We start from the raw sequence: 22,790 nt of genomic DNA, 5'->3' as shown, positions 1-22,790 counted from the left end.
CCACAGGCTTCTTCATATGGAAGCAGATTCTTCTTCTGCCACCTTTTTCCTTATTCATCTTAAGGCTCAGTTGGTATTGAGCCTGGTTGTGGTATTTACTGAGCATTCACATTACACTAAGCATGATACTAAGGCTTTACTATTTTTGAATGTAAAATTTTGTCTTAAGCTTAAAACTGTTGTCCACTTGTCTTATAGGAGATAGTGAATCTGCATATTTTTCTTTTAAATTAGCCATGAATGTATCATTTTGTCAAAATGTATTTTTAGCATGCTAATGCTAAAAGTAAATCTGTGTAAAGAGAAACTAACATTTCTAATTAAGGCTTTTTTTCTTTTCTTTCAGGAAGGCACCAGAGTAGTTCAACCCATATTTTTGGGGAAAATGGTTAGTTATGTTGAAACCTACGATCCCAATGATTCTGCCGCTTTGCACGAAGCCTACGGCTACACAGCAGGGCTGAGCGCCTGCGTGCTCGTGTGGGCTGTTCTGCACCACTTGTACTCATACCACATTCAGCGTGTGGGGATGAGGCTGAGGGTAGCCGTGTGCCACATGATCTACCGCAAGGTGAGTGTCACTCGGTACCATGGTGTGTACCTCCCCTGAAGCATCAGAAATATTTTGGGAAAGTTCTCTGTAAATTAAAAATTTTGTAACTGGAATCATTTATACTTTGCTAGGGCTTCCAGATGATGGTTCAGTGTTAAAGAATCTGCCTGCCAATGCAGGAGACACAGGTTCAATCCCTGGGTCTTGAAGATCCCTTGGAGAAGGAAATGACAACCCACTCCAAAATTCTTGCCGGGAGAATTCCCTGGAGCCGGGCAGGCTACAGTCCATAGGGCCTCAGAGAGTTGGACATGACTGAGTGACTGAACAGAAACAGAGAAGCTTATTTTCATCAAGCCAAGTTTGTTGTCCTTTAAGCAAACTTTACAAATATATAATAAAAAATTTTCTATTGAGATCAGATCAAGACTGCCTTTGATGACTTTTAGTCACAGGCTGTTACACAATATCTACTAAATTTGTAACAAAATCTAATTAAAAAATATGTACCAAAAATATCACATTGATTTTCAGTGTGTTCATGCCAAAGTAGTATTGATGGAAATTTTGTTGTTGTTGTTGTTCATTAAAACCTTCATTTATATCAAAGTTGTATTTGAAAGTGAACTTCAGTAATTGGATTAAATCTAGGAGATTTAATTTATAAAATTAAATATAGGAGACCAGAATGTGTTTGAGAAAGGGAATGATTATATTTTTATATGGCTCATTTACTCATATTCAGTAAAATTATGTTAACTAAAGAAAAATATAAATAAAATCTATGCATATACAGACTCACTCACTATATTCTATAATTATGATTGTTTTAATGGTATTAAAGAAAATAGTTGGATATTAGGATAAAACCTGAAATTTTCCATTGTCCTTGGCAATTTGGAGAGAATTTGTGGCAGTTCATTCAAATTATTTTCATAATTAAATATTTCCTTTTTGTCTTTAGCATGCATTATAGCAGTTTTAATAAGACCTGATTTGACGTGTTCAGTGATTTCCTATTGAGAAATGCCATAGAATTATTTCATAGTTTATTCTGGTCTTAGCTAATATAAAAAGAGTAAGGATTTCGGGTGTCTTTACAAAGAAATTGCCACAGATACACTATGTCAGGAGCTGAAGACTCCATATAAACTTGATCCTGTGTATCTTGTTGCTCTGGGTTGTTTGCTTTTTTTCAAATCCTTACTTAACTGTATTGTATACTTGAAAGTTGCTGAGAGAGTGGGTCTTAGTGAGCTCATCTCACATACACAAAATGATAACTACATGAGATGATGAATATGTTAATTGGTTTTAAAACAGAAATCATTTTTGTATTTTTAACAAAACATCATGTTGTGCACCTTAAATATATATAATTTTTATTTAAAAAATCCTTATTGAAAACTAAACCAAACAATTTAAATCAAAATTATTGCTTCTTTTACCTACTTGCTACTTATCTAGAGATTCTGTTTCTTAGGAATGCTTTTCTTTGCAAAATGTAAGGTGTCTTCTCATCTTTCCTTGAGCAGAGTCTTATTAATGTCAGGGCTGTGTGAATCCAGGGCCTGACATCTCATGCTCTGTGTTTGGCTATTGCACATGAGCAGGTTTCCTCTTGGGTGATGCGGAAATGGCAGCGGTGCCTGTCCACTCTAGTCAGGGGTCTTCCTTGTCCTCCATCGTCATCTTGTGTACGTGCGTGCTTGCTCAGTCGCTAAGTTGTGCTCTGTGACCCCATGAACTGTAGCCCGCCAGGCTCCTCTGTCCATGGACTTTCCCAGGCAAGAATATAAGAGTGCATTGCCAATTCCTCCTCTAGAAGAGGTAGATTTTTAACCACTGAGCCACCAGGGAAGCCCTATTCTCTTTCGCAGTCTACCATTTAGCAGACAAATACTTAGATTTCCCCACAAATGATGCTTGTCTTCCTAGATCACGCTTAGCTCCCATGAATATGCATTAAATTCACCAGAACTATACTGTGAAAGCCTTAAGTTAGGTGTGAGGTTGCTTCCAAAACATACAATTGTAGAGAAAAAAATAGAGCTTAACATAATTTCATAATTGGAGAGCCTAGAAAATTAGAAGCATACAGGAAGTGAGTAGACTTCCCTGGTGGGTCGGTGGTGGAGGGTCCGCCTTCCAAAGCAAGAGACTCAGGTTGGATTCCTGGATCGGGAAGGTCCCCTGGGGAAGGAAAAGGCAACACATTCCAGTGTTCTTGCCTGCAAAATCCCATGGACAGAGAAGCCTCATAGGCAATAGCCCATAGGGACACAAAAGATGTAGGTGCGACAGTGACTAAACAACGACAAAGCAGGATATGAGCAAGGTGGATACAGTTGCGGGCTGGAGATATCCAGAGAAAAAATACCTTATTACATAAATTTGTACAATATTCTTATAGTATGATGTTTCCACTAACAGTCCAAATACCGCCAATCAACAAACTATATCCAGGTAGAACCAGGCCAAATGATATTGGATAATCATTGTGGAATGAGGAAGGAGAGCTGAAGCTAACTATCCAATTTGCTGTAGGGAAGAAGAAAGCTAGAGAAGACTTTCTTTTTTTTAATTTGATAATTAGTTAAGCAATGCATTTTATGTCTGACTTCTAAAGATTGGCATCAGAACAATTGTACAGTGCTTGCAACCATATGTTTTCACTAAAGATACAACTATTTTAGCAAATCCTGCTAGTGCATACTAGTCTAAACTTGATCTCCATGTGGAGCAAGTGGGGACTCAGCAGAAGTACTAGGCACCTTATGAAAACATAGTTTGATGGGTTTCTGATTTAAGTACGTCTTAGGATGTGTTTAGTCACTTCAGTCGTTTCTGACTCTTTGCAACCCCATGGACCGAGTAGCCTGAGGCTGCTCGGTCCATGGGATTTTCCAGGCAAGAATGCTGGAGCAGGTTGCCATTTCCCACTCCAGGAGATCTTCCCAACCCAGGGATCGAACTCAGGTCTCTTGCTTTGGCAGGCGGATTCTTTGCCACTGGCACCACCTGGGAAACCCCAGCATCTTGGCATGGGGCCCAAGAATTTAAACTTTAACAGGTCTCTGCTGCTGCTTTGGTGAACCACTGATGCAAAGTTTCCAAACTGAGTGAAAATTATTAGCATGCCAACTAATGTAGATGATTTAGTATTTGATAAAATAAATTGAGAAACACTGGCTTGTTTTTCTTGCTGTGGTTATTGATCTTTTAACCTGGAGAATTGAGTATCACATTAAATACTTATGTATTAAATAACAGCTATTCCCTATTTAGTTTTGTCATGTGCATTTAAGGAAAAACTGAATAAAATGAGTTTAAACAGAAAAAAAAAAAAGTTAGGTGTGAGGTGATGATTCAGTCAAAACTTACTCTTCGCTGTATAGGCGAGCCATAGTCCACCTGTTTTATTTCTTTCCAACTAACACTTTGGAACATCACCTTTGGGAAATCTGATCTGACCTGGCATGTATGCTGTGTGAAGGTAAATTGCTCCCAAAGGTGTTCATTTGCTGGCTTGATTATGCCTGAAAGAACTGTCCCTGTATGAAGTCAGGAATTTTAGAGGTTAAACCATAGACTTAATCTGAAATTCAAGAAATGTGGGAAAGACAAATTTCCTTGTGCCTAGCCTTGCATCTAGGGCATCAGATGTTAAAGAATTTGCCTGCAATGAAGGAGACCTGGGTTCAATTCCTGGGTCAGGAAGATCCCCTGGAGAAGGAAATGGCAGCTCACTCCAGTATTCTTGCCTGGAGAGTCCCACCAACAGAGGAGCCTGGCGGGCTACAGTCCACAGGGTTGCAAAGAGTCGGACATGACTGAAGTGACTTAGCACTAGACCAGCCTTGCATCCAGAATCCTGCTGAGGTGCAGAATAAGACACTTCTTTTTTGAAGGTTACAGGTGGGCTGATTCCTAGGGGGCAAATCTGGTGCTACAGAGCAGCTCTGAACATTTGTGGCTCTTATTCAACTTCTAATCCCTGGTCCTGGGAAGAAGTCACATTGGGTGTTAGAAATGGGATGGCTACTAAGCTCATAGTTGTAATTTGTCTGCACCATTGGTTTATGGCTGGGGCACATCTCCAGGAGCTCTCTAAGGCTGCACATCTGCAGCTTCCTAAAATGCCCCATTCAGCATTTTAGTGTTCTTTTCAGCTGAACTTGGAATGATCTTTCAGGAGGTATCCTATGTAAAATGACTTGTTTATTCACATTTCCACAGCTTTGGTAAAATTACTATTTATCATTGATTTTTTAAATTGTGGCAAAATATATACAGTATAACATTTACTATGTTAACTCTTTTTAAGTACACTGTTTATTCACATCAAGTACTTTCACATTGTTCAGAACTTCCCTCCCCTCATCCATCACCATGCTACTTCTTCTCTCTCTGAATTTGACTACTTTAGGTGCTGTATATAAGTATAATCACACAATGTTTGTCATTTTGTGTCTAGCTTATGTCATGTAGCACAATGTCTTCAAGGTTCATCTATGTTGAAGCCAGTGCCAGAATTTAATTTCTTTTTAAGGCTGAATAATATTCCATTATTGGAGAAGGAAATAGCAACCCACTCCAGTACTATTGCCTGGAAAATCCCATGGACACAGGAGCCTGGTAGGTGACAGTCCATGAGGTTGCAAAGAGTCGGACACGACTGAGCAAAGGCAATCAAAAGGCAATATTCCATTATAGGTCTATATAACATTGTTTGTATCCATTCATCTGTCAGTGGATTTTGGGGTTATTTCCACCTTTGGCTATTGTGAACATTTGCACACAAGAGTGCAAAAAGATCAAGTGTGTGTGTTCAGTTCTTTTGAGTACATCCACAAAAGTGGTCTTGCTGTGCTAGATGCTGATTTTATGTTTACTTTTTTGAGGAACTGCTATACTCTCTTCCATCACAGCTATACTGTTTTACATTCACACTTGATTGCTGAGTTTTCTATTTAATTCAAGGACTAAACAAGAAGTTTTTATGAACCATGACATTTTGTTTGCATCAGAGCCTCCACTTGATGGTTTGTTGAAGCAACTCATGGTATCTGTTCAGGTTCCTCAGCTTTCTAGGGCATTTTTCAGAGGGTTTTTTTTTTTTTTTTTTTTTTCCAAATAAAGGGACTGTGAAACACAGGCTGTGTTTTTTAAATTCAGAAGACTGGCATTAAAAACAGAGGTTCCTCACAGGAATAGTGTTTTGAGCATTATACTCATTTCAGAATGAAAGGGAATGAAGATTCCCTTTCACACTCTTCAGAATGTAGATTCCATACTCTTTAGAATGAAGAAGCTAAACAAAAAGTGTTAAAATGACATCACCCACAGAATTAATGATCGATTCCAGATTTATAGTCCAAGTCTCTTATTTTATTTCCTTAATGCAGTCTCTCTACTCACATCTAATTTGTCTCAAAATTACTTTAGTTGGCCCCTAAGTCTAAATCTACACCCTTTACACTTCAGGCAGGCCCAAGTTCACTGAGAAACTGGGTGGGGGATTTGCTTCTACCTCCCTCTCCTCCCTTTGCCATCCTTGCTGGCGGGGCTGCCACCACACCAAGTTAAAGGCTGAAGAAGGGTCCCTACAGCCCCGCTTTCAGTGGTCATCCTGCTCCTGCTGACACCACTCAAGACTCCAGGAACACATGCTCTGTTACGTTATGTTCTAAGATGACTTGGTATCATCTTAGGAATCCAGTTTTCTGTCTCCCTCTCTCATTTCAGGCACTTCGCCTAAGTAGCTCGGCCATGGGAAAGACCACCACAGGCCAGATAGTCAACCTGCTGTCCAACGATGTGAACAGGTTTGATCAGGTGAGCTGCCCCTGAGAGATCCTCTTCCATGCCCTGTCTTTCTCATTGGGTTAGGCTCATTGGGATGCCAGGTGCCAGCATTTGGTGTCAGCCAGGGTTCTGTTGAGGACTTAAGACAAGTGTTCTCTTTATTCAACTCTCATTTCCTCTGTGTGCAACTTAGATGTAATAATGTGGGTTGTAGATGAGGGTTTTGTTTTTCTAGTAATAGACAGGCAGCAGTGTTGCCCGGCTCAGTGAGTGTCCCTAGGGGTCCTCCTGGCATGGCCCTTCTTGGCACGTGGAGTCAGTGTTGCTGCCTGAACTGTCTCCCTCCTCTTCTGGCTGATGAAGGCCTGGTGGGCAGGGGTTGTTCTTTCCCCTGTGCCCTGTTCAGTGCCTGCTTCATAGGGAGCCTGAGAGGAATAATGCCAAGTGGGTGGCCCTCAGCCAGACACAGCCTACTCTCTTCTGTCCCCTCACACTCTTTTTTTCCACTGACTTTATGAATAGATCACGGTGTCCAGGGCCTTGTAGCTGTTGGTCAGACACTTCTCTTTCAGTTATTCATTCATCAAGCATGAAATAAGGCCGCTACTCATTTGAATATGATTTAGTTTTTGCTGTGGAGAAACCACAGCCCATTAGGGACGTAAGTATACAAATAATTACTGGAGAGTGTGGTACTTACCATAATATAAGGTTTTCTTGGGTGCTAGAGTGAGATGGGGGCAGAATATAGAGTGCAGTGAGAGGTTGGGGATGCCCTGAGCTCATCTGTGGTGTAGACAAAATCAACATCTTCCTTCAGGTCGGGTTCTCCCTGGATGTCCCTGAAGCTGGCCCTGTGCTGCCCGGAACAGCATCATCTGGGGTGGACACAGGTTTCTGCTTTAGCAGGTTTAAAACCCACTGAGATATCCCTGGTTAGGTTCCTGTCTCTTCTTTCAGAGCAGATTGTTTCTACTCTGTGTCTTTACTGATTTTGATTGTATACAGTCCCAAGAAGGCTTTGTCTTTTTCTTTCAAGGTAACGATGTTTTTGCATTATCTGTGGGTGGGGCCACTGCAGGCTGTCGCAGTGACTGCCCTGCTCTGGATGGAAATAGGAATGCCGTGTCTTGCTGGGATGGCGGTTCTCATTATTCTTCTGCTTTTGCAAAGCTGCTTCGGGAAGTTGTTTTCATCACTCCGGTAAGAGAAACACTGGTTTAAAAAATAGGTGATATGTGCTTGGTAACATCCGCAGTCTGCCAATGAAGTTGATGCTTCTGTTCAAAAACAAAACCAATGCCTTCTCTAGTCTCTTCTTTGCATGGGTTGTAGACCCTTCAGGCTTAGCCAGTGGAGGCTCCAGCCTTAAGCTGAAGGCTGATCTTTAAACAAAAAAGGTGATGGCATTCACTGGCTCCTCCTGACACTGTACCTGATTAAGTAGAGAGTCCTTAAGGAGAATTTACCAATATCCAAGTTATTTAAACATGATTAAAAAGAGTAATAATTTTACAGGCCCATTTCTAGCTGCATTTATTTTTGTTAAGCTTGTTTTAGAGCCACTTTCAGGTAGTGTATTTATGTCGTGTTGTATTTCAATGCTTTCATTAAGTTATAGGCACCCCAAGGGCAAGGTTGACCTTAATTATGTGTTTATACAGCCGCACAGTCCCAGCAGAATATGTGATAGAATAGTGGCTAGTGATGAAGGGCCTGATGGTGATGAGATAAACCTGAAGCAGGTCTCAGAGGGTTGGAGGTGGGTCATTGTCCAGGTTGTCAGATGATGGAGGTATTGTGCTGTTTGAAGGTTTTTTTCCTTGAGTTTTTTCCTTCTATGTGTGACTTTACATGTGATATTTTTGTCTATTTGGAATTTCCTATCCTGTCTTTGTTGTGGAGAAATGTTCCTTATCTTTCAAGGCTCTGTTCCAATGCTACCAGGTCTCTAAAGATTTTCTTGCTCTCTTTTCCCAGTGGAATTAACAATCCCATCTTTTCAGCTCCCCAGAATTTTACTCCTATTTTTTTTACCTCATAGACTCTGTCTTCCTGGTACATCCCTTTCTGCCTTCTCTGCCCAAGCACAACCTCCTTGGGAAGATGGTTTGTATCTGACTCATTTCAGGTCTTCCTTAGCTGATATGGCAAGTTCTCCAAGTTGCTTCTTGAATGGGACTGAATGGTTGACTTCCTAATTGAAGATTTTCTGAATTTGTACTTTGAGTAGGACTTGCCTGTGTTGTCAGCTCAAAAGATTTATAGAAAATAATTTGATCACTGATCCCTCCCTGTGCCCACTGTTGCTGCTACAGAAAGTTATGCTGTGATCACTAAGGCTCATCTCTCACATCTGTCCCCTCAGGAGTAAGACTGCAGCTCTCACAGACGACAGGATCAGTGCCATGAGTGAAGTTATAAGTGGTATCAAAACAATAAAAATGAATGCTTGGGAAAAGTCATTTATAGACGTTATTTCCAGACTGAGACAGTAAGTTGTTTTTTTTTTTTTTTTTTTTTAATATATCACAGTGAATGTTTGTACTGTTTTATTTCCTATTTTTACTAAATGGTTTAGAAATCTTACCAAGTTTTCATATTAAGGTAAATTTAAATACTACCCCACCATCCCTCTATATGTGGCAGGAGGGTTAAGCGGAATAGTAGAGATGTTATGTTAAGCTGCTCTTCCATTTACCATCTTCTTGAAATACATATGATTCTTACTTATACAGAAATGAAATTCCAAATACTTCTAAATACTGGAAATTCCAAATAAGCAATGATTCTAAGATATTAGTGTTTGAGATGATATTTAAACTAAAGCTATAATATATGTTAATTTAGCTTAAATGGGGGGGGGTTATAGATTGAGTGTACCTGTATCAGGCCAAACATTATGGATCAATATTACTCATTCCAAACAGAGCTATGAAAATACTATTTCTTTGTCTTTGCTTTATATTTGTAGACTTAAAAAAAAATGTTTCATTTAAATATTTGATAAGTGTTTATACTCTAGCACAGGGTACTTAGAATTTTCTGGGAGTACCCTGTCACCTCTCACTTTGCATCTTTGTGGGGACCCCGCTCTCTGCTGGAAATAATCTCTCATCTTCCTTCTTCTCTGGTCTCTGCCAATCCTAACTGACTCCTGCTCATCTTCTCAGGGTCCACATGTGTGTGATTTGTCCTGTCTCTACTGCTCTGAGTTACATGACTCAGCTCTGTGCTCCTGTGGGGATGTGCTGGCTGCCTCTGTCTAATGTCTTGGTGTCTCACAAATTTTGTGTTTATTCTTTTTTAAAAATGTACACACGCATCATACTACATCTTTTTTATTTCTTTATTCATTTATTTTTGGTTGTGCTGGGTCTTCATTGTTGCAAACAGGATTTCTTTCGTTGTGGTGGGCGGGGGCTGCTTTTTCATTGATGTTCTTGGGCTTCTAACTAGTGGTTTCTCTTGTTGCGGAGCACAGGCTCCAGGTGCACAGGCTTCAGTAGTTGCAGTAATGCACAGGCTCTACAGCTTGGGCTCAGTAGTTGTGACACATAGGCTTAGTTGCTCTGCAGCATGTGGAATCTTCCAGACCAGAGATTGAGCCCCTGTCTGCTGCACTGGGAGGCCAATTCTTATCCATGGGACCATCAGGGAAGTCCTGAGGTTTATTATTCTTTTCTTCTCCGAGTTCATGAGGTCCTGGTGGGGGTGGGCATTTTTTTCTGTCATCAATGAGGAGCCCAACACAGGATATGTGGTTGTGAATGCTTGTTGAATGTATGTTCAAATCCTGTCATATTGAGCCCAATTTTTTTAAAGTGTGACAAGACATTAAGACTTCATTTAGTTGGAAAAGTGAAGTGGTGATGAAGTGTGTAGTCCTTGTTTGGAGCAGAATCCCAGGTGTGCACTCTGAGTGTCTCCATGACATGATTGATGGTTTACCTTAATCTGTGTCCACTCCCTAAAAAGAAGCCACTCACACAGGGCACTTGAATTCATGTGTTGGATGTCAATGGTTCTTAAAAATGCTACTTCCTACTATCTTTTCTAGGAAGGAAATTTCCAAGATTCTGAAAAGTTCCTACCTTAGAGGAATGAATTTGGCATCATTTTTCACTGTCAGCAAAATCATGATTTTTGTCACCTTCATCACCAATGATCTCCTTGACAACCGGATCACAGCCAGCCAAGTGTATGTGGTGGTGACGCTGTTCGAGGCTCTGCGGTTTTCGAGCACCCTCTACTTCCCCATGGCTGTCGAGAAGGTGTCGGAGGCCATTGTCAGCATCCGAAGAATCAAGGTTTGGTGACAGATAACTTTTTTCCATTGCAGGTGGATTCTTTTTAAATTGCCTCCTTTTTTGTGGTGTCACTGTGTTCCAGTTAGGTGAGATTTACCACTCTCAGTGTCAAATCTGCCAGTCATTCCAAACTGTCTTACATACTCCTGTCTCATTTTAGGTAGAATGCATTACAAAGAGCGTAGGATCCCTGCTCATTTAGGGGCAGTTATATCAATAGCAGTGGCACAGGCTCTATGCGCAGTGATGCCTGCAGGGCAGTTAAAGTGACCCAAAGCAAGAGAAGGAAGGAAGCAGACTGCATCTCCTGTGCTGACTCAAACGAGCTTTGTGTGTGTGTGATGAGGTTTCTATACCATAAAAAAACTATTACCCATAAAATAGATCAGCCATACTGGGTCATTTCTGATTCCCTGAGTTTATCATTCTTTCTTATGGGACTTCTAGCAACACTGATAAGGGATGGTCCATGCATTTTACAAAATTTCTTTTTCATAGCTTTCATGGCTTGAAATAAGACATTCAGGAATATCCTTGGACTGTAGTGATGTAATGAGTGACACAGTAATTTGTCCAAGATGAAAGCTTCATGTGTGTGTTGTGCGGGTGTGGTTTTATTATTGTTGATATTAGTTTAATTTTTCTTAAGGCCTTTAACTAATTGGATGAGGCCCACCTACATTATTGAGGATAATCTGCTCTATGCTTTACTGAGAGTCTACTTATATAAGTGTCCATCTCATCTGAAAAATACTTTCACTGTAATACGTGTTTGAAGAAGTATCTGGGGACTGTGGTTTACCTAAATTAACATAAAAGTAACCATCACTCCCTCTTGAATCCCTGTCTCCTCCTTTGAGCTCTTAGATGTGACTTTGTCCTCACTAAGCCCGGTGTAAATGGATTTCTTTCCCTCCCTGAGCTCCAGACTTACCTAAAGGGTAGATACAGTGCCTCGTTCATCTTTGTAGTCCTCTCAAATAGCAGATGCTCAGAAAATATTTAACTTCCAGCTTCATCATGTCTGGGCTCTTGCAAATGCCTAACCATTAATATGGTTATAGTAGAAAAAGTAATAACTTTGATTCTTTGGTAGATTATGTGATACACCAAGAACTGTTACATGAAAGGGGTCCTGCAGAAGGTTTTAGGGAATTGTGCTCAAATATTTGGGTAGGGTTTTTTATTCCTTTCCCACCAAAATGCAATTGAATGGTCTGAGGCTTGAAATTTCTTCCCATGTAGATGTGTGCAGTAATATTAAAATTATGACCTGGGGAGAACATTGAATATTCTGGGGCTGACAAATTTTCTTTGTCAGGCTGCTTCGTGTTCTGATGAAGGAAGCACTTGTGATCTGAGCAGAAAACCTAAAATTTCCCTTGTGTATACAAGATGTCTGGCAGGAAGTTGGTCTAGGAATTTAGAGATCTGTCAGCAGTAGCTATTTTCAGTAAAGATGGGACCAATGGCTGAGGATAAGAGTGGTGAGAAGAGTAGGTGTTACAGTGTGAAACTGCTTCCTGGTGAAGTGAAGTGAAGTCACTCAGTCATGTCTGACTCTTTGTGACCCCATGGACTGTAGCCTACCAGGCTTCTCCATTCATGGGATTTTCCAGGCAAGAGTACTGGAGTGGGTTGTCATTTCTTTCTCCAGGGGATCTTCTCAACCCAGGGATCGAACCCAGGTCTCCTGCATTGGAGGCAGACACTTTACCCTCTGAGCCACCAAGGAAGCCCTTGCTTCCTGGTGGGTTGAAGTAATTGGTGTAAGACTTTCATTTAGATATTAGATGCTTTTTCAGCCCATATAGTTTCTACAACCCTTTAAAATAGTTAGTTGTCTAGTTCATCAGAATTACCTAGTTCAGTTCAGTTCAATTCAGTTGCTCAGTCATGTCGGACTCTTTGCAACCCCATGGATCACAGCACGCCAGGCCTCCCTGTCCATTACCAACTCCCAAAGCCTACTCAAACTCATGTCCATTGAGTTGGTGATGCCATCCAACTATCTCATCCTCTGTCATCCCCTTCTCCTCCTGCATTGACCTTACCCAGTATCAGGGTCTTTAAACCTACATGATCATACTTTGGAGTTTCTGATTCACTAGGATTTTTTATTTTTTCCCCACCAAAATTCAGTTAAAATATGTCTGAGGCTTGAAATTTCTTCCCATGTAGATATGTGCAGTAATATTAAAATTATGACATGGGGAAAACTTTGACTTTTCTGGGGCTGACAAATTTTCTTTGTCAAGCTGCTTTGTGTTCTGATGAAGGCAGCACTTTTGATTTGGGCAGAATCAAAAGTGATTTGAATGGTCTAGTGGTTTTCCCCACTTTCTTCAATTTAAGCCTGTATTTGGCAATAAGGAGTTCATGATCTGAGCCACAGTCAGCTCCTGGTCTTGTGCTTGCTGACTGTATAGAGCTTCTCTATCTTTGGCTGCAAACAATATAGTCAATCTGATTTTGGTGTTGACCACCTGGTGATGTCCATGTGTAGAGTCTTCTCTTGTGTTGTTTGAAGAGGGTGTTTGCTATGACCAGTGCATTCTCTTGGGAAAACTATTAGCCTTTGCCATGCTTCATTCTGTACTCCAAGCCCAAATTTGCCTGTTACTCCAAGTATTTCTTGACTTCCTAATTTTGCATTCCAGTCCCCTGTAATGAAAAGGATGTCTTTTTTTGGGTATGAGTTCTAGAAGGTCTAGTAGGTCTTCATAGAACCATTCAATTTCAACTTCTTCAGCATTACTGGTCAGGCCATAGACTTGGATTACCGTGATATTGAATGGTTTGCCTTGGAAATGAACAGAGATCATTCTGTTGTTTTTGAGATTACATCCAAGTACTGCATTTTGGACTCTTTTGTTGACTATGATGGCTACTCCATTTCTTCTAAGGGATTCCTGCCCGCAGTAGTAGATATGATGGTCACCTGAGTTAAATTTACCCATTCCAGTCCATCTTAGTTTGTTGATTCCTAGAATGTTGACGTTCACTCCTGCCATCTCCTGTTTGACCACTTCCAATTTGCCTTGATTCATGGACCTAACATTTCAGGTTCTTATGCAATATTGCTCTTTACAGCATCAGATCTTGCTTCTATCACCACTAACATACACAACTGGGTGTTGTTTTTGCTTTGGCTCCTTCCCTTCATTCTTTCTGGAGTTATTTATCCACTGATCTCCAGTAGCATACTGGGCACCTACTGACCTGGGGAGTTCATCTTTCTCTGTCCTATCGTTTTGCCTTTTCATACTGTTCATGGGGTTCTCAAGGCAAGAATACTGAAGTGGTTTGCCATTTCTTTCTCCAGTGGACCACATTCTGTCAGAACTATGGACAGAGATTCATGACATTGTACAGGAGACAAGGATCAAGACCATCCCCAAGATAAAGACTTACAAAAAAGCAAAATGGCTCTCTGAAGAGACCTTACAAACAGCTGTGAAAAGAAGAGAAGCAAAAATCAAAAGAGAAAAGGAAAGATATACCCATTTGAATGCAGAGTTTCAAAGAATAGCAAGGAGAGATAAGAAAGACTTCCTCAGTGATCAATGCAAAGAAATAGAGGAAAACAATAAATAGGAAAGATGAGAGATATCTTCAAGAAAATTAGATATACCAAGGAAATATTTCATGCAAAGATGGGCTAAATGAAGGACAGAAATGGTATGGACCTAACAGAAGCAGAAGATATTAAGAAGAGGTGGAAGAATACATGGAAGAACTGTACAAAAAAGATCTTCACAACCCAGATAGATAATCATGATGGTTTGATCACTCTCCTAGACCCAGACATCCTGGAATGTGAAGCCAAGTGGGCCTTAGGAAGTATCACTACGAACAAAGCTAGTGGAGGTGATGGAATTCCAGTTGAACTATTTCAAATACTTAAAGATGATACTGTGAAAGTGCTACACTCAGTATGTGAGCAAATTTGGAAAACTCAGCAGTGACCACAGGACTAGAGAAGGTCAGTTTTCATTCCAGTCCCAAAGAAAGGCAATGCCAAAGAATGCTCAAACTACTGCACAATTGAACTCATCTCACATGCTAGTAAAGTAATGCTCAAAATTCTCCAAGCCAGGCTTCAGCAATACGTGAACCATGAACTTCCACATGTTCAAGCTGGTTTTAGAAAAGGCAGAGGAACCAGAAATCAAACTGCCAAGATCTGCTGGATCATGGAAAAAGCAAGAGAGTTCCAGAAAAACATCTATTTATGGTTTGCTGACTATGTCAAAGCCTTTGACTGTGTGGATCACAATATATTGTGGAAAATTCTGAAAGATATGGGAATACCAGACCAGCTGACTTGCCTCTTGAGAAACCTGAATGCAAGTCAGGAAGTAATAGTTAGAACTGGACATGGAACAACAGACTAGTTCCAAATAGGAAAAGGAGTACATCAAGACTGAATATTTTCACCTGTTTATTTAACTTATATGGAGAGAACATCATGAGAAATGCTGGGCTGGAGGAAACACAAGGTGGAATCAAGATTGCTGGGAGAAATATAAACAACCTCAGATATGCAGATGGCACTACCCTTATGGCAGAAAATGAAGAAGAACTAAAGAGCCTCTTGATGAAAGTGAAAGAGGAGAGTGAAAAAGTTGACTTAAAGCTCAACATCAGAACACTAAGATCATGGCATCTGGTCCCATCACTTCATGGGAAATAGATGGGGAAACAGGGGAAACAGTGGCTGACTTTGTTTTTGGGGGCTCCAAAATCACTGAAGATGGTGATTACAGCCATGAAATTGAAAGACTCTTCCTCCTTGGAAGGAAAGTTATGACCAAACTAGACAGCATATTCAAAAGCAGAGACATTACTTTTCAATAAAGGTCCATCTAGTCAAGGCTATGGTTTTTCCAGTGGTTATGTATGGATGTGAGAGTTGGACTATAAAGAAAGCTGAACACCAAAGAATTGATGCTTTTGAACTGTGGTGTTGGAGAAGACTCTTGAGAGTCCCTTGGACTGCAAGGAGATCCAACCAGTCCCTCCTAAAGGAGATAAGTCCTGGGTGTTTATTGGAAGGACTGATGTTAAAGCTGAAACTCAAATAGTTTGGCCACCTGATGTGAAGAGCCAACTCAATTGAAAAGACCCTGATATTGGGAAAGATTGAAGACAGGAGGAGAATGGATCAACAGAGAATGAGATGGTTAGATGGCATCACTGACTCAATGGACATGAGTTTCTGTAAATTCCAGGAGTTGGTGATGGACAGGGAGGCCTGGCGTGCTGCGGTTCATGGGGTCACAAAGAGTTAGACATGACTGAACTGAACTGAACTGAAAAGTGATTTTGTCTAGAGACCAAAATATCAATATCTTTAGTAAATGCCCCTATGTACCTGAAAATAGGCCACATTTTGGAAATATTGCCTTAATTGTAGAAAAAAGCAAACAAAACCAAAATGTACTTTAACAAATGTAAAAAACAATAGGATTGATAGGATCTTGTTAAGACTAAAATCAGTTGAGAAGAAAAACCTTTCTTGTTTTCTGCTAGACTTTTGGGTTCAAATTTGAATTTATTCATCCAATCACTTACTCCACAAAGTAACTGAGTGTCTACCTGAAGCTTGGCACAAGCTAGATGTGTGTGTACAATGGCAGGAGAGAATTCCTTCCTTCTTGGAATTTATGTCTCATCAAGTAGTGGATTAATAAAGAATCAAATAGTGAAAGTCACTGTGGACATGCGTTTGTATGTCATTAGTCCTTGGAAGGAAAATTCTGAGGTGCCATGAGGTGCTTTGGCAAAGTCACTGGTGTAGTTTTGGAGGTGGTGCCTCCCGGTAAGGCTGAAGAAGTTACCTGAAGAATTCTGTGTGTGGGCTGGGGGAGGTGGGAGGCTGATGCTTCTCACTTTCCTGGGGATGTGATGTGACACAGGTTTCTAGTGCACAAGATGGGGATCTATGGATTTGAGGAACCAAGAATGTCTGAGGCTGCAGAGTAGAGAGCTGGAGGCCTGAGCAGGGTACTGTACAGGGCTCTACAGGTGACATCAAAGTTTTTATCATCTTAGAGCTCAGCCTGGCCGCAACCTGGGAATAGGACAGGGAGGTGGGGTGAGGACCCTGAGAAGAGGTGGGGAGATGAGGTGTCAGGAGGTTAATGCCATATGTGGTCCAGGGACGAGATGATGTGTTTAGGTTTAGGGTGCAATAGAGAGACTTGGCCAGATTTGAGAGATAGTCGGGGCATGTCTTGAGTTGGGTATTGAGGGTGGGAAAGGTGGAACTCAGTCTGCTTCACCTTTTGGGGCTATAAAATCACCTGAATTCACTCAAATAATGAATACCAGAGGAGAACCAAACTTGGGGAGGAAAGCATGAACTTGGTTTTGAATTCTGAGATGCTTAGAAATACCTAAATGTTTGCTGTAAGACCCACTTCATTGACTGTCCTTGGCCTGATTCAGCTTCCTATCCTGTTCAGTTCAGTTCAGTTGCTTAGCTGTGTTTGATTCTTTGCAACTCCATGTAAGGCAGCACACCAGGCTTCCCTGTCTATCACCAACTCCTGAAGCTTGCTCAAACTCATGTTCAGTGAGTTGGTGATACCATCCAACCACCTCATCCTCTGTCGTCCCCTTCTCCTCCTGCCTTCAATATTTCCCAGCATCAGGGTCTTTTCAAATAAGTCAGTTCTTCACATCAGGTGCCCAAAGTATTGGAGTTTCAACTTCAACATCAGTCCTTCCAATGACTGATTTCCTTTAGGATTGACTGGTTGGATCTCCTTACAGTCCAAGGGACTCTCAAGAGTCTTCTCCAATACCAAAGTTCAAAATTCATCAATTCTTTGGCACTCAGCTTTCTTTATAGCCCAACTGTCAGTACTCTTGCCTGGAAAATCCCATGAATGGAGGAGCCTGGAGGGCTGCAGTCCATGGGGTTGCTGAGGGTCGGACACGACTGAGGGACTTCACTTTCACTTTTCACTTTCATGCATTGGAGAAGGAAATGGCAACCCACTCCAGTGTTCTTGCCTGGAGAATCCCGGGGACGGGGGAACCTGTTGGGCTGCCGTCTATGGGGTTGCACAGAGTCGGACACGACTGAAGTGATTTAGCATATCCATACATGACTACTGGAAAAACCATAGCTTTGACTAGAAGGACCTTTGTTGGCAAAGTAATTTCTCTGCTTTTTAATATGTTGTCTAGGTTTGTCATAGCTTTTCTTCCAAGGAGCAAGTGTCTTTTAATTTCATGGCTGCAGTCACCATCTGCAGTGATTTTTGGAGCCCAAGAAAATAAAGTCTGTCACTGTTTCCATTGTTTCCCCAAATATTTGCCATGAAGTGATGGGACCAGATGCCATGATCTTACTTTTCTGAATGTTGAGTTTTAAGCCAACTTTTCACTCTCCTCTTTCACTTTCATCAGGAAGCTCTTTAGTTCTTATCCTGTTATATAGTTCCTATCCTGTTATATAGTTCCTATGCTTTTATCTAACAGGTAATAGACAATGATTGGATGTCCATTTTCTTCCTCAACTTGCCTCTCACTTAGATGGGTTAAAGGGCAGCAAGAGTGGAAGAAAAGGGCAGCTGAGTGTACTGATAGGTGGTTAGAGCTGGGTGAGTTTTGATCACAGATGGGCTGGAGGTGTGGTGGACATGAGGAGTTTAGAATACAGTGTGGGGTTGAGCTCTGCAGCCCTACTCTCCCCTGCAGCCTGGGACTCAGCAGACTGGATGGTCATCTCCTAGGATTTCTTCTCAGGTCATATCTGGGAGTCCTAGAAAGGAAACCCACCACCCCTGCCCACCTTGGACGGGGTGTGGTGGTCCATACCCACAATCAGACTTACACGTGGTCTTCATAGTTTTGTGTCTTCTTGTTTATACATGTTTTTCAATTTCCTTTTTTAATATAGAGAATATGAGGATTTATTATGATTTTATGGTCCAAGAAGTCCCTCTATTTTTTTCTTAATAAGAAAAGGGGTCTGAAGGTCTTGGCATTGAATGACTGAACTAGGATTGTAAATATCTTGTCTCTGAAGCACTGAAAGTCCAGTCATTTTACATGCCATAAAATGAGTCTCTGAGGTTATATTGTTCATAAAGCAGGTTTTACATTTCCAGCCACTGGGAACTCAATCTTTTTGGCTACAGTTCTGATGTTGATACTTTCCTGCAGAACCTGTTCTGGGTCTAAGAGAAATTTAATTTCAGCTTTTTCATTAGCCTGAGTCCTGAAGAAGAATCCAGCCAGCACTTCTGCACCTTCATGAGTTGGTCATGTACTGAATGGAGTGTCATTTAACCCCTGGAAGACTATGACTCTTTCCCTACTCAAACCTATTATTTGTGAACAAGCACTCAATAGATTTAATTCCTTACTTAGTGCTTGTTCCTTACTTTCATCTTCTTTTTTTGAAAGTGGAAAATTTCTGTTCTACTGTGCACATACTTAACATTGTTTTTTTATCTTGGTAACACATTTAAGCTAAAATTGAAATTTATGTCTAGACAAAATGTATAACATACATGTGTAACCTTTTGCTTGTTGCTGTGTTAGCTCAGACTGTGTAAGGCTATAGTAGTAATGTAGTCAGTGTTTGTACTGATTTGAATCAGCCCTACAGTCTGTTCCTTGCCTTACCCATGATGGTTGACTCTGTGCAAAGCTTGGTCTCAGTCGGAGTTGTGACTGTAGGTGCATGAATGATGAAGTGTCTCCCCTCTGTGTGACTTACTGCCTCTCTGTGGATTCAGAGGTAGGGAGGACAGTGTGAGCCTGGCTTGTCCTGAATGGTTCCATGGAGAGTTAGCATTTGAGATGGACTTGGAAGGATGGGTGGGGTTAGTACTCAGGGTATCCAGGCAAAGGCCACCTGGGGACTGTGGACTTAGGTACTGATGGGTCTCTGGGTGTGTTAAGCATGGTGGACACTCAGAGGTGCTGTAAAGAGATCAGGAAGAAGTGGTGTTGGGATTGGTTTTGTGGTGTTGGGGAGGGCTGGGGAAGGAACCAGCAAAAGAAAAGTTGTATTAATATTTTCAGTGCTTAATAGTGGGTAGAATTCTGAAATTATGTTGTTTTGAGAGAAAAGCATTGGGAGAGGGATGAGCTATGTCAGAACAGGTGAGAGCTGGTACCTGGCTGACTGCGGAAGAGGTGGTGTGGAGAGAGAACTCGGGCTGTGGTGGTTGAGAGTCTGCAGAGGAGTCCTCAGACCTCCATCCATCCACCCTGTCTCCTGATGGACTCGGGCTCGGAGTGGGGAGGAGGAGCCATTCCCAGCATTAGGCTCTCAGTGAGCCTGCCTGAGAGGAGGAGGGAACAAGTGGATGGTGTCTCCCACCAGCTGGTTTTTGAGAGAGATGCAGGGATCACGATGTCTTTCTTTTCCTGCACAGAAGCAGATTTTCATGTTCAGTTTTTAACCAGTTGTTCTTTTGCAGTAGAAGATAGCAAAAACATTTATGATTTGGGAGCATGATATTCTGGGTGTCAAGGACTTGAAGTGTGTTTATGATTTTTAGGGTAATAGGTTACTGATTATGTGTTGTTTTCTTTCTTCCACATCCTCAGATACTTATTTCAGTTTCTCCCTATGTTGGTTTGGACTCAGTTTGCCTGTGAGTCCTAGAATTACCCATGTTAAAGCTGCTTACACAGATAGTTTATTTTTCTCTCATGCAAGTGTCCTTATAAGGCTCTGTATGGGGCTGCTGTAACCAAGTACCACAAACAGATGCTTAAAACCCCAGAAATTGATTGTTTCTCAGTCCTGGAGCCTAGAAGTCTGAAGTCAAGGAGTCAGCAGGGTCACCATCCCTCTGAATCCTGCAAGAGGGAATCCTTCCTTGCCTCTGTTAGCTTAGGTTGTTGCAGGAAAACCTTGATCTTCCTTGGCTTGTAACTGCCATCACTCCAGCTTCTGTCTCCATCATCACATGGGCATTTTCTGCCAGTGTGTATATGTCCCTGGTTTTCTCTTCTTATAAGGACACTAATATTGGATTTGGGGCCTACCCTACTCCAGTGTGATCTCACCTTAACTGATTACATCTGCAGCAACCCTGTTTTTAAGTCATATTTTGAGGTAACAGTTTAGGATTTCATCAGACTTTTTTTTGTGGGAATCATCCTCCATGGTGTTAGGGACTCAGACTCTTTCTTTTTTAAACAAAAATTTAATTTTATCTGTGCTGGGTCTTCACTGCTGCACAGATTTTCTCTAGCTGTGGCAAGCAAGCTTCTCATTGCAGTGACTTCTCTTGTGGAGCATGGGCTCCAGGTGCCCAGGCTTCGGTAGTTGTGGCACTTGGGCTCTAGAGCTCAGACTCAGTAGTTGTGGCACATGGGCTTAGTTGCTCTGTGGCATGTAGAATCTCTTGGACCAGGGATCAAGTTCGTGTCCCCTGCATTGACAGGCAGATTCTTATCTACTGCATCTCTAGGGAAGTCCCAGACTCTTTCTTGTTACTCCATTGTGTATGGCCTTGACCAAGCTGGCAGCCTCCAAAACCCAGGCCATGGGGCAGAGGAAGGTTCTGGACATTGTCACTCTCCACTGACCTGGATTTAGTCACATGGCTGCTCCTATCTGCTTGGGAGCCTAGAGAGCGAGGGCCTCCTTCCAGGCTGCTACTTGCAGCTAAAATCTGGGGTTTGGGAAGAATGAGAGCAGATTTTGAGGACAGCCAGCAATCTCTGCCACATTTTCATGGTTCTTGGAAGAGGCGATGGCACTGGGGTTGTCTCAGTTGTTTACTCAATTTCTCTGCCATAGTAGCTTTTCTTGTTGGATTATGTCTAGCATTTGCAGGACAGGAGGGAGTTTTCCTGCATAAGATTATGCTAGCTTTGTAGTGTTTCTCAGGAGTTGGTTTTAATCAGCTGCATTCCACTGAATATGACTTCCCTGGTGGCTCAGACAGTAAAGCGTCTGTCTACAATGAGGGAAACCCGGGTTTGATCCCTGGGTTAGGAAGATCCCCTGGAGAAGGAAATGGCAATCCACTCCAGGACTACTGCCTGGAAAATCCCATGGACAGAGGAGCCTGGTAGGCTACAGTCCATGGGGTCGCAAAGGGTCAGACACGACTAAGCAACTTCACTTTCTTTCTTTCTTTCCACTGAATAACTGCTAAGCAATGTGAACATGGCAAGAAGTGGGAGCTACAGTCATTCCTGTTGTAGGAGAGAGGGCAGTGTCTAAGAAGAAGAGACACTGATTGTGGAGAGATGCTTGTAAAATACTTTTAAGAGAAATTTAAGAGCACTTCATTTTCAGAATAATGACTTAAGTGATAATTAATGGAAAACAGTGATACTGACTTAAAACACATTAGGAGAAAGGCAGAGTGTGTTTAAGTGTCCAGGGAAAAGTCATGATGCAAAACAGGCATCACCAGGGTTTTCGTTTGGCATCTCTGCCATTGGTCTTGCTGTCCCAGCCTGTCCTGTGCCCCTTGATGCCTGAAGGCCTGGGCATGGCCTTCCTCGCTGTGTTCCTAGCAGTGTCAATGGTGCTTGGCACCTGGTAGAATTCAGTAAGTATTTGTGGAATCGTTTCCTACCAATTCTCCTGTTTGTTGTTAGTAACTCAAAAGGTAAACAATAAAAATGTCCAGGTTCTAAATGTGTTGAAGTTTGAAGTCATATTTTCTCTTAAAGGGGGAACCAGTATACTTGTTGAGAAAGTCACTACTTTGCTCATGGCCAGGAACTGTTTATTTTATATATATATATATATATATATATATATATATATATATATATATATCTGTATGTATATATATATGGGGCTTCCCAGGTGGTACTAGTGGTCAATAACCTTATGTTTATATGACTTCCCAGGTGGCACAGTAGTAAAGAATCCTCCTGCCAATGCAGGAGATGCAGGTTTGATCCCTAGGCTGGGAAGATCCCCTGGAGAAGGAAATGTCAACCCATTCCAGTATTCTTGCCCAGAAAATCCCATGCAGGTCTCAAAAGAGTCATACTTGACTGAGCAGTTAAACAATAGTGTTTGTATATAAAATATTCTTATATGTGCTTTATATATAAATGTTTATATATACACATACATATGTATATAAAACACTATGCATACTATATATACT

At 41.4% G+C, this 22,790-nt stretch overlaps 1 protein-coding gene across 1 annotated transcript in view; it reads left to right on the top strand.

The window, feature by feature from the left end:
* Positions 1-22,790, top strand: part of LOC129624250 (ATP-binding cassette sub-family C member 4-like) — a 180,227-nt gene that overhangs the window by 23,347 nt on the left and 134,090 nt on the right. Inside the window, exons 4-8 of the mRNA XM_055541910.1 lie at positions 347-571; positions 6,302-6,391; positions 7,401-7,564; positions 8,730-8,855; positions 10,422-10,671. Of these exons, the coding sequence (XP_055397885.1) occupies positions 347-571; positions 6,302-6,391; positions 7,401-7,564; positions 8,730-8,855; positions 10,422-10,671 (855 nt within the window). The remainder of the gene's footprint in view (positions 1-346; positions 572-6,301; positions 6,392-7,400; positions 7,565-8,729; positions 8,856-10,421; positions 10,672-22,790) is intronic.

The sequence above is a fragment of the Bubalus kerabau genome, chromosome 12 (assembly GCF_029407905.1).
Source record: "Bubalus kerabau isolate K-KA32 ecotype Philippines breed swamp buffalo chromosome 12, PCC_UOA_SB_1v2, whole genome shotgun sequence".
Lineage (NCBI taxonomy): Eukaryota > Metazoa > Chordata > Mammalia > Artiodactyla > Bovidae > Bubalus > Bubalus kerabau.
Note: the sequence above shows the minus strand (reverse complement) of the source record. Positions and strands in the feature narration are given on the sequence as shown.